The 11,778-nt window shown below is 41.1% G+C and overlaps 1 protein-coding gene across 1 annotated transcript in view; it reads left to right on the forward strand.

Annotated features, from left to right (window-relative positions):
- Prkci (protein kinase C iota) overlaps positions 1–11,778 on the forward strand; it is a 98,286-nt gene that overhangs the window by 79,969 nt on the left and 6,539 nt on the right. The window contains exons 9-16 of the mRNA XM_021195588.2: positions 2,216–2,392; positions 2,796–2,893; positions 3,368–3,454; positions 3,699–3,834; positions 5,956–6,043; positions 8,205–8,330; positions 9,355–9,434; positions 11,118–11,207. Of these exons, the coding sequence (XP_021051247.1) occupies positions 2,216–2,392; positions 2,796–2,893; positions 3,368–3,454; positions 3,699–3,834; positions 5,956–6,043; positions 8,205–8,330; positions 9,355–9,434; positions 11,118–11,207 (882 nt within the window). The remainder of the gene's footprint in view (positions 1–2,215; positions 2,393–2,795; positions 2,894–3,367; positions 3,455–3,698; positions 3,835–5,955; positions 6,044–8,204; positions 8,331–9,354; positions 9,435–11,117; positions 11,208–11,778) is intronic.

The raw sequence follows: 11,778 nt of genomic DNA on the forward strand, positions 1-11,778 counted from the left end.
AAGTGAAGACCTGTTTTACAATGAAAATTGAAAATTGTTCAGAGAAGTGTTTAGTGGTAGAACACTAACTTAGCATACATGAGATCCTGGGTTCAGTCTTTCATATCACATAAAATACAAAAAAAAAAAAAAAAAAAATCAGTCTCCAGTATTGCATGAAAATGTGACAATGTGAGTAAATAAACAAGTTAAGTGCATGACCAGTCGCCACACTGAGTCACATGTAAATTGCACTGAGAGATACAATGCCAGTCTTTATTCGTGGGTTTGCACTGCCATCAACAGTAAAGTTCTAGGGCTGGTGAGATGGCTTAGCAGTTAAGAACACTGGTTGCTCTTCCAAAGGTTCCTGAGTTCAAATCCCAGCAACCACTTGGTGACTCACAACCATCTGTAATGAGATCTGATGCTCTCTTCTGGTGTGTCTGAAGACAGCTACAGTGCACTTAGATATGATAGATAGATAGATAGATAGATAGATAGATAGATAGATAGATAGATAGATAGATAGATAGTGTCTGAAGACAGCTACAGTGCACTTAGATATGATAGATAGATAGATAGATAGATAGATAGATAGATAGATAGATAGATAGATAGATAGATAGATAGATAGATCAGTAAAGTTCTGGTTGCTCCTCATTTGTCCATACGTTGAGTAATCTGTCTCTTTTAAGCCAGTCCTTTGACAGGACAGTGGCAATGGATGATTTTTTAAAATTGTTTTTAAGCTTGTCATTCTATTATTGGTTTATATAGCCTGCAACCTTAAGGTTTACTACAAGCCGTTAACGCTTTGATCATTTTCGAGAAGATATATTTTAAATTAAACTCGGCATTTGAAGTTCAGTCCCTCTCTTCCTGTCAGCAGTGTGGTTTCCGCCATGTTTTCAGATCCCACTTGTGTGGGTGGGGCTCAGAGCAGTGCTCTTTCCCTAGACTTGCCCACCTTCCCCTCTGTTGTCTGTTGCTAGTGTCTGCCCTTCCCCACCCACTGTCTTAGCCTCTGGAAGAACTAGAGTAGTATTTCCTTTAATGCAAATTTAGTACTAGGACATATAATTATTCTCATTTTTAAATGTGAGTATATATGATATATATTTTCTGTGTTTTGCTTGCATGTATGTCTGTGTACCACGTGTGCCTGGTGCTTTAAGTGTTCAGATCCCCTAGAACTGGAGTTATAGACAACTGTGGCTGTTATGTGGATGCTGGGAATGGAACCAGGAGCCTCTGGAAGAGCAGCCAGTGCTCGTAACCACTGAACCACCTCTCCAGCCCCATGGCCATTCTTTTTTAAATGATTTGTTTTTATTGTTTTTAATTATTTGTGCAGTGTGTATATGTGTGGTTGGGTCAGTGTACACGAGTGCATGAGCCTGCCGAGGCCAGAGAGTCAAATTTGGAATAGTCCTTTTATTTCTCCCTTCTCTCCCCTCCCTTCCCTACTTTTTTTCTTGTTTTTATTTTTCTTTTCTTTGTACTTTTCACCAGAGGACCCCTGCTCTATTCTCGTGGGACATTTGTTGATTACATGTTGATAGCTTTGCAGTATTGAGCTATAGGCATGGTCCCTGCTTGTGTTCTTTTTGGTCTTGTGAGTATCTTATAAAAGATTATCTTCAAGGATCTGCATAAATTGACAGAAGCTTCAATTTCTAGTTTGGAATGAATTATGAGGGTTACTTTGCTATCTCTTCATCTAATATGGAATCTACTGTTAGCAGAGCTGCCTCATGTCTGTTTCCTGCCTAGAGCATCTCATAGACCATGGAGTGCATCCTCTCGTGGGCTCAGATTATGTTCTTGCCTTCATCCAGATCCTAGCAGACTCTTCCAACTATTTTAACTTAAATTCCAGCTACCACTGTTAGCCGGTCCACGTTTTCTTTTCTTTATCAGGGCTGCCTCTGTTCCGCAGTCACAGAAGTCAGCATCCCTTTCATTCATGCCTCAGTGGTGCTTGTACTTAAAATGCTCAGGTCCTTTTAAAGAGCCTTTACCCTTCCTCAGATTTCACCTCTGTCTGTACGCTTTACTCAACAGGTTCATCGTGTTTCTTAAAGATCGAATGTTTTAGAATATATATACAAGAAAAGAGTTAAGAACTAAAAATATCTTTATGTTAAGAAAATACCTTAAAATCATTCTCATTAGTACAGTTTGTTAGAAATAAAAGTTTTTAAAAGGTTGTTGCTGTAAATGTTCTCCACAGGCAATGAACACCAGGGAGAGTGGTAAAGCGTCGTCGAGTCTAGGTCTGCAGGATTTCGATTTGCTTCGAGTTATAGGGAGAGGAAGTTACGCCAAAGTACTGTTGGTTCGGTTAAAAAAAACAGATCGCATTTATGCAATGAAAGTTGTGAAAAAAGAGCTCGTCAATGATGATGAGGTGAGTATGGGGTGAGTATGGGGTGGGTACACTGCTTCTAGGCAGACCTCACATGTGCGAGACTCTGGGTGCAATTCAGAGTACCACACATCCGTGTACACACACACACATACTATTTCAGTGTTTGTGGGTTATTTTCTAAGAGCATGCTTTAGGTTAAAAATAAAATCAGAGCATATTATCATCAAGGGAAGTATTTGATCTTTCCTTGCTTTCTAGACTATTTCATAATACTGGATATTTGTTAATGGTATTCTCTCTTTGTATAAGGTTTGTTTCATGACAGTGAATGGTTTTGATATTCTATTTGGTTAACACTTGCGATCACTGACTTGCTAAGAACAAATTTATTATTAGTTTGGGTCATTTCATTTGACATAGATTTCTTTGATACTTTAAATAGGATATTGATTGGGTGCAGACGGAGAAGCACGTGTTTGAGCAGGCGTCCAATCACCCTTTTCTTGTTGGGCTGCATTCTTGCTTCCAGACAGAAAGCAGGTAAGGTTAAGTGTCATTAGGTGTCATACTTTTGGGCCTGTTATATAAGAAGACTCTGTTTCCCATAATTCTTGAAGTAGGAGGACTACTTATAATTTCCTGCTACAATCAGTGATACCAATTTAACAAACCAGTCACTCATAGACATATAAGGAAGAAAAAGGGACCGGGGAGGGGCTCTTCAGAAACAGCAGTAGCTAGCAAGCCCTTTACATATCCTCCGGATTCTCGCCTTATGACATATTGTCTCTTTACCTGAAGTGACATTTAAACATGACTCACCTAGTTCCTAAGATTGCAGTGAAACTACTAGGAGTGGGATAGATCGGTCTAGAAGTAGAAGTTGGGTCACACGGGGTCATGTGTGTCCACTAAGGTCAAAGGGTGAGTCATCTCAAGTGTCTTCATGCTGCTCTGTGGGAAATGCCAGGAGCCGTACACCTAACTGACATGTGGCTCTTTCCTCTGTCGCAGGTTGTTTTTTGTCATAGAGTATGTAAATGGAGGGGACCTCATGTTTCATATGCAGCGACAGAGAAAACTTCCTGAAGAGCATGCCAGGTAAGTGTTTTGTTTGAGTTGGATTTTTTTGCTCAGGACTGCCTGACCTTTTATGTCTACCAGTTGAAAACAGTATATAAGCAGGTTATCTTGTTACAGTTTATTCTTTGTAAGTCATGAGGTGGTTAAGTAAAATAATAAATTATATCTATCACATATTATTATAACCTGTTGTTTCTGTTCACTGTGTGTTTTGCAGATGGTTATTATTCATAGCAAAGCCATATTTTTTTTTCAATTTAAGGTTTTACTCTGCAGAAATCAGTCTAGCACTGAATTATCTTCATGAGCGAGGGATAATTTATAGAGATTTGAAGTTGGACAATGTACTGCTGGACTCTGAAGGACACATTAAACTCACTGACTACGGCATGTGTAAGGTGAGAGGCCCTCCAGATGGCTTGTATGTAACCTGTCAGTTAAGTAACTTCACACTTAGATGGGAAGGGATCGGTGCCTTGTTAAGGATCTTTGAGAATTCTGGTCTGAAGACAACTGTACTCTCTGGCCACTTGCAGAACTCCATGTCTTCTGTGATGTGTGTTATAAATGGGTCACTTTTTAAAAATTGGTTGTAGCTTTTTTGTTATACTTTTGAAGAAAATTTGGAAATAATATTACCTACAGTCCCGTTATGTTAACACAGTATTTGCATGCCACCTTCCAAGCTTTTACCATTTACCAGACCTGAACCTACTTTTTCACATTTTTCCTAGGAGTCTTTTTATATTTAAATTTTAAATCTCTGACATACAATCAGTAAGCATTTGACTTTATCTCTGAATATGTCTATTAATGCTGTTTTACTCCTTTGGCAACAGTGTTTTATTTAGAGGTTTGATCTTTTCCCATAAAATGTCCAAAGAACTATTCTACTTATTAACCCTGCCCAAAACAGGGCATCCAACAGTGTATGAGTGTACACACTGTGTCCTCATCCATCAGGAGGACGTACCATAAACACTCACATGGTAATGAGGATTTAATGTTACCCCTGCGCACCTTATATTGGTAATAAAGTCATCATGCAGCATATAAAAAATTCAAGACCATTTTTCCTGTCACGCACCTTAAATCATTCTCTTTGTAAATAGTGAAGAGGGTTAAGTCACTGGATCCTCTGCACACCTCAGTTGTATTCACGATGCCTTTCTGCTCTGTCATGGTTTTTCCCATAGTGTTCTTTTCTCTGGTTTTAAAACTCATCACAATAATAATGGATTCTTACAAGTTCCAAGGGCAGATGAAAGTATGCAGAGTATTAATCTGCAAGTTAGAACAGTGTTTTGGATTTTTTTTAGTCACTGTCTGAATATTAGTTAAAATTACAGGAAGCTTGAGGAGACAGAGGCGTGGTGACACACCTCTGTGGGGTGAAGCAGAGAGGTCATGAGTTCAAGGCCAGCCTGGACTGGTCAGCAAGAGTGTGCCCACTGAGCCATCTTCCCAGCGTGGGAGGAACCTTTCTTTCATGACTTTCTGTCCTTCCCTTGTCCCCCAAACATGTATGGCCATATTTATACTGTGACATGGGTATATGGCACACAGTTGGTGGTTGGCTTGGTTTTATTTTGTCTTTGTTTTAGTTGGTGTTTCTGTTGGGCTTGTTTTTATTCCTTAGAAACAAAATATTGGTGTGCAGCTGAGGTTGACCCTGAATTAACAATCCTCCTGTTTCAGTCTTCCAAGTGCTGGGATTACACGTGGGCCACCATGCTTTTTTAAGTCTGAAAATTACTCTGTTTATTAGTTATTGGCGTATGTTATAACATATTAGGATATGTTTTCTGAATGTTGAAACCTCATAATCAAAGACCATGAAATTTTCCTAATGTGTTCATTTCTATTCCTTTTTAGAAAATGTTAGCAGGTTTACAGAAGCTTATATTTGTTACAGATCTTGATGGCTGTTCCATTTATTGTTGGGTATTTTCTCTACTTAGTTTATTTATGCATTGTTCACCTTCCTACAGCTATTAAAACACCAAAGCAGAAGACACACTCCGTAGGAAACAAAACATCGCAATGTCAACAATCATGAAGTATTCACTTTAGTCAAATGATCTCTGTTTTCATAGTAAATTTTAATAAGTGTTTTGTTTTGTTTTGTTTTGTTTTGTGGTTTTTCGAGACAGGGTTTCTCTGTGTAACCCTGGCTGTCCTGGAACTCACTTTGTAGACCAGGCTGACCTCTAACTCAGAAATCCGCCTGCCTTTGCCTCCCAAGTGCTAGGATTAAAGGCGTGCGCCACCACGCCCGGCTAATAAATGTTATTTTAAAAGCAGTTTTATCTTAACTATTGACTTTAGCAACATCTAATGTGAATAAGTTTTCTTTTACTCTGTTTAGTAGTAATCACTGTTCCTAGTGACGCTGTTCAGGTTTAACATATTGTATATACATGCTAAGTTTAGACGCATGAAATGGAAGAGGTAAATGTAAAATAGTCTTGTCTCTTATCTTTTCCCCTTCTTCTCCTTTCCTTTTTCCCCCATGAAAGGAAGGATTGCGGCCTGGAGATACAACCAGCACCTTCTGCGGCACTCCCAATTACATTGCTCCTGAGATCTTAAGAGGAGAAGATTATGGTAATAAATTAATAGGTGGTATTTTAGCTGTTACTATAATTGGTACCAACTATGACATAAATAGTATAGCATTTTAATATTCATTAATATATAAGCTTTTCTTAGTTCAGTTAACCTACATGGAGACCCTCAGATTCTGAAACTGGACCCAAAAAAGGTTTGGCATTTGGGGGAATTACATTTAAATAGTATTCTACTAGTGATGAACACTGAACAGTGGCAAGAACTGTGGTAAGCAGTTCACTCTAAACTCCCTCACAAGCCTTCTGAGGTACACGTTGACTCGTTTGACAGAGAAAGGAAGCAATGTACAGAAAAGCTTAAATTGTATGCCTGGGTCACAAAAGCCAAGGACGTGCCCAGGTATGTAGGTACTTAACGCATCAGCTATGTGAATCCAGTGTCAGGGACTTCAGAAGGTTGTTCAGATTCAGGGGATATTGCCCTTAGTGTTCTAAAAGTTCCTAAAGGCTCCTCCCTCCCTCTCTCCCTCCCTCCCTCCCTCCCTCCCTGGAACTTGCTCTGTAAACAAGGTTGGCCTCTAACTGAGATCCTCCTGCTCTGCCTCCTTGGTGCTAGGATTTAAAGTATGCAGCACTACCCCTAGCATCCATTAATTTTCTTCATGTTTAATTTTATTAGTTTTATTAGTTCCTTTGAGACTTTCCTACAATATATTTTGATCACATCTACCCTTTCCTGTTCCTCTTAGATCCCCCCACTGCCAACTTACCTAATCATCCAGCTTTGTCTCCTCTTCCTTTTTACCCAGCTAGTCCATGCTGCCCTTATGTTCTTGGATCTGTGGGCTTCCACGGGAGCATGGTGGGCTTGCAGGGAACAACTCTTTTAGATAAAAGCTCCTCTGCTGTAGCTATCACTTGCCATAGCCCCTCCTGTCCGCCTCCCTTCCCATGCTGGGATTTGGTCTGACTTGAGTTTACCCAGGGCTTGTGCACGCTATCCCAGTTGTGAGCTCATGTGTACAGCTGCCCTACTATGTCTAGAGACTTGTTTGCTTGTGTCCGTCCTCCACCTCTGGTTGTTACAGTCTTTCCCCTTTTCTACAATGTTCCCTATGCTTGGGAGGCAGAATATATATGTTGCGAGAAATATTAAAAAATGAACCGGCATGTTCCCACGCTTGTGCCTCTGCCTCAGCAGCCTGACCGGCCATGCACTGGCGGGCAATGGCCGACCTGTGCAGACTCTCTGACCTAGAGTTCCCAAAACGTCTCCACCCAGCTTGCTAAGTTCCCACGGGTGGATATCTACCACGCCAGCCCCGTGCTTCAAATCCCTCAAGGTCTTTGTGGTGCACCTCAGGCAAACCCAAGCTTTGCCTCCATGCCTCTCTCTCTTGAACCCATAAGAGCCAATGTGTGAAGGAAAACGCAACACAAACTTGTTCAGAAACAATTGCTGGAACAACAACTAAAATCCTAACTTGTAAGCCTTACTAAATCTAAATCCTCCAGTGGTGAAATCCTGACAGATCCGCCATTGAATCTGGGAGACACTAGTAATTACATCTTGTCCTCACAGTATCCCTGTCCAAAAGGACCTAACTCTCCTGCTTCCTCTCTTCCTCCATCCAACCCAGAAGTCCTTCCTACTCACCCAGTGATTGCTCCTTTAATCATTAGGGGATTGGTTCACAAAAAGTCACCTGAGTATGACTCCCTCCTGGTCTGCAACTCCTCCCAGGAGAACATCCGCATCAACGTATAAACAGCGCCAGGCCCAACCACAATACATACAGATACTCTTAGGGTTGCTTGGACCAAATATTTCTGTAGTCTTTAGTGCCTACCATATTATTCATACTCTAATTAGAATTTGCTTTTTCCATTATGTTTACATTTCCATCTCATGATAAAATAAATTTCTGGGGGGGAATGGAGAGATGGCTCAGTGGTTAAGAGCACTGACTGCTCTTCCAGAGGTCCTAATTCAGTTCCCAGCAACCACATGGTAGCTCCCAACCATCTGTAATGGGATCTGATGCCCTCTTCTGGTGTGTCTGAAGACAGCTACAGTGTACTCATCATATACATTAAATAAATAAATAAAATCTTTTTAAAAAATAAAAAATAAATTTCTGATTGCTGGATTTTCAGACATGCAGAGAAGATTCATTACTTTCCACTTCTCTCTGAAGGCTTCAGCGTTGACTGGTGGGCTCTTGGAGTGCTTATGTTTGAGATGATGGCGGGGAGGTCTCCGTTCGATATCGTCGGGAGCTCTGACAATCCTGACCAAAACACAGAGGATTTTCTATTCCAAGGTAACTTGCAATGCTTTGGGGGAATTCTGTGAATAACCTAGAGCAAAAGTAAGGGCTCTCAAATTATTATTCTCAGTTTAAAAAAAAGAAGAAGAGCAATTTGGACACACTCTTGACTTCATGTTAGTTTGGAGAGTTTTTAGATAGTCCCTTCCCACTTCTCTGGCCTGTAGCTTTGTAATTTCCTTCCCACACTCAATTCATAAGAAAGCATTTAAATGTGTCATACATAGTAGAACAGGGATCTACTGGGGAGGCATCTGTTAGAGAGACTAACCTGTGCACATGAGCCTCAAACTTACACCCGGGCTCTAGAAGAGTGGAGTGCGATTGTGATCCGAGAGATCAGGGAGGTTTGTGAAAGCCTCCTCAGGGAGGGAGTGTCGTGGTGAGGAGTGCTGACAGTCAGCAGGGCAGAGGGAGGGGGCCAGACCCCCTCCTTTACCAGAAAGTGCAGCAGCCACAGAATTCTGCACCTAATAGCTAAGACCTCACAGAATATGAGGAAGTACTCCATAGAGTAAGGAGCCAGAGTGCCATTAAAATGATGGGAAGAGAATGCAGAGTGCCAATGAGCTCTCGTGCCGTGACTGTGCCTCTGGCAGAGGTTTGACATTGAGAGTAACTGCCCGGTACTGACGAAGGTCTTCAGGACTGCTTGTGTGGGTTGGAGTTGACAGGAGCTTTGCAGAGTGATTTCACGTTTCCCAGTACAGTTCCGTGTTTCATATGGATGCAAGCACTTTACAGTACTAACTTCTGTACCTCAGAAGAGCCCTGTGAAGCAGGGATTGTTTTTATTGAGGCACACTAAGTTAGTCAAAATAAACCATGCTTGTCAATAATAAATGCAGTACTAAGGCAAGTGAGAAGGAGAGCCAGAGGAAACACATGAAGTGTTGCACTTATGCAGATAATGTATATTCTGCTAGAATGCCTTAAATAGCTTGGGATTTAAAGAAAAAACTTAAAGATTCAAGCCACATAAAAACTAAAAATGATACTGTGATTCTTATCTTTTTAGTCATTTTGGAAAAGCAGATTCGCATCCCACGTTCTCTGTCTGTAAAAGCAGCAAGTGTGCTGAAGAGTTTTCTCAACAAGGTAGGAATGAGTGGAAGATCTTATGTGCTTTCTTTCCTGAGTAAGCAAAGCGCCTGGTCGGCAGAGGCTCGGGCGCTGGAAAGTTTCAGAGCAGGAATATGTAACTTTTCAGTTAGAACTGGAATTTTGTTTAATAACCAGACACAGGATCAAATCCTGACCTGATTATCCTTGTCATGTGGCCAGTATCGTTGATTTACCTCCAGCTTGACCTTTAAATGTAAATGATTCACACGTATGCTCTCCTCACTGAAGGAAAATGGAGTCTGTAATTTGTTATAATTACATTTTTAGCTGCGTTTCTGTATCTTTATCCATAAAACCGATTTCTCACCAATTGGCCAAGAATGTTTTCTACCCATTTCATAACTTTATATTTAGATAAAATTCAGAAGAAATGAAATGGCATCCTAAAAATGTAAACATTGGGAGGCAGAGGCAGGCAGATTTCTGAGTTCGAGGCCAGCCTGGTCTACAGAGTGAGTTCCAGGACAGCCAGGGCTACACAGAGAAACTCTGTCTCGAAAAAAAAAAACAAGAACAAAACAAAGCAAAACAAAAAAATTAACATCATTCAATTGCTTGTGGTAATTGGTAAGCCAGAAGCATTTAGGTTCTAAGATTGTGAATTTGGGATTCATAAAATTTATTCCAAATAAATGAAGGTAGAAAATGGGTTACCTCTGTGGGCACATAAGGATGAAATTAATAAAATTGGAAAATTGCACCTAGTTGAACATGGCCATGTTTTCATCATATGTGTGTGGGTGTTTTGCTGGTGTGTATATCTGTAGCACATGCATCACTGGTGCCCAAGAGGGGCAGAAGAGGGCATTGGATCTCCTGGACCTGGAGGTAGAGATGGTTGTGAGCGGCAGTGGGTGTTAGGAATCCAACCTGAATCCTGTGAAGGAGGAGGCGGTGTGATCTTAACCTCTGAGCCATCTCTCTGGCCCCTGCTAGAATGTCTTAAATATCTTGGAATTTAAAGAAAAAACCTGAAAGCTTCAAGCCACATAAAAGCTAAAAATGATACTGATGCTTATCATTTTTGAAAAGCAGATTTGCAGATATTTACATGAGGGAGGGTTTAAACTAGGAAGCTTGTGCACTGTGAAAAGTGAAGTTGAGAGATGCTAATGTATAAAATAAAGTGCCTTCTATCAGGAAGAAAGCATTGTAATCCATAGTCAGAGCAGAAGCCAAGCTCCAGCCTCTGTCTCGGTCCAGTGATCAGATAATTCTGTTTCGTTGTCTTAGACAAATGAGGGTTTGTTGCTGCAGAGGCTGTAACAGTGAGCTAAACATAAGTGCGCTGTAACGTCCAGAGGTTGCTATAATTATTAAACTCTAGCTCACAAGAAAGAAATAGCCAAATGCTGCCCTTGTTTTTCCACATTCTTTAGCAAAGAGAGATGAAGTACTCTACCATTTTAAAACAGGGTCTTATTTAGCCTAGGCTACCCTTGAATTCTAAAATCCTAGGCATGCTGCACCAGGGCTGGTTATGTGGTGAGTTGACAAAGAGCCAGGAGGAACCCTTACCTGCTGTGACCTCTGGATTACTTACTTGCCACTGGACTATGCTTTCTAGAAATAGCTAGACATTTCAGCTTCACAAATGAAGCCAGTATAAAATAGGAATTATACTCGTCTAGTTCCTGAACACTGCTCTTGCTATAGGACCCAAAGGAACGTTTGGGTTGTCACCCTCAAACTGGATTTGCTGACATTCAAGGACACCCATTCTTCAGAAACGTGGATTGGGACATGGTATGTAAATTTTATTTTCCTAGCTTGGGTTTCAGTGTAATCAAAGGCCAATTTTTATTATGTTTCTCATAAGTTATTGGAAAAACTAAGATATCGCTTAAGTAACTTAAAACTACTCTATAGCACTTATATAAAACTTTAGAAACAAACAGAATAGTTAATGTACTGGAGGAGGTCATACTGGGGCCATAGCAATGTTCCTCTTACTAAGATGTGGCTGTGGCTGCTGATCTTGTATAGCAGCATTCCTGTGAGACATCGGAGAGCAAAGCAAAGTGTGAGGCGCAGTGTCCCGAGTGCACACCTCTGCTGTCATGAGCCGCAGTGTCCTGAGTGCACACCTCAGCTGTCATAGGTGCAGTGTCCCGAGTGCACACCTCAGCTGTCATAGGTGCAGTGTCCCGAGTGCACACCTCAGCTGTCATAGGTGCAGTGTCCCGAGTGCACACCTCAGCTGTCATGAAGTGCAGTGTCCCGAGTGCACACCTCAGCTGTCATGAAGTGCAGTGTCCCGAGTGCACACCTCAGCTGTCATGAGGCTCAGTGTCCCGAGTGCACACCTCAGCTGTCA

The sequence above is a fragment of the Mus pahari genome, chromosome 4 (genome assembly GCF_900095145.1).
Source record: "Mus pahari chromosome 4, PAHARI_EIJ_v1.1, whole genome shotgun sequence".
Classification (NCBI taxonomy): Eukaryota; Metazoa; Chordata; class Mammalia; order Rodentia; family Muridae; genus Mus; species Mus pahari.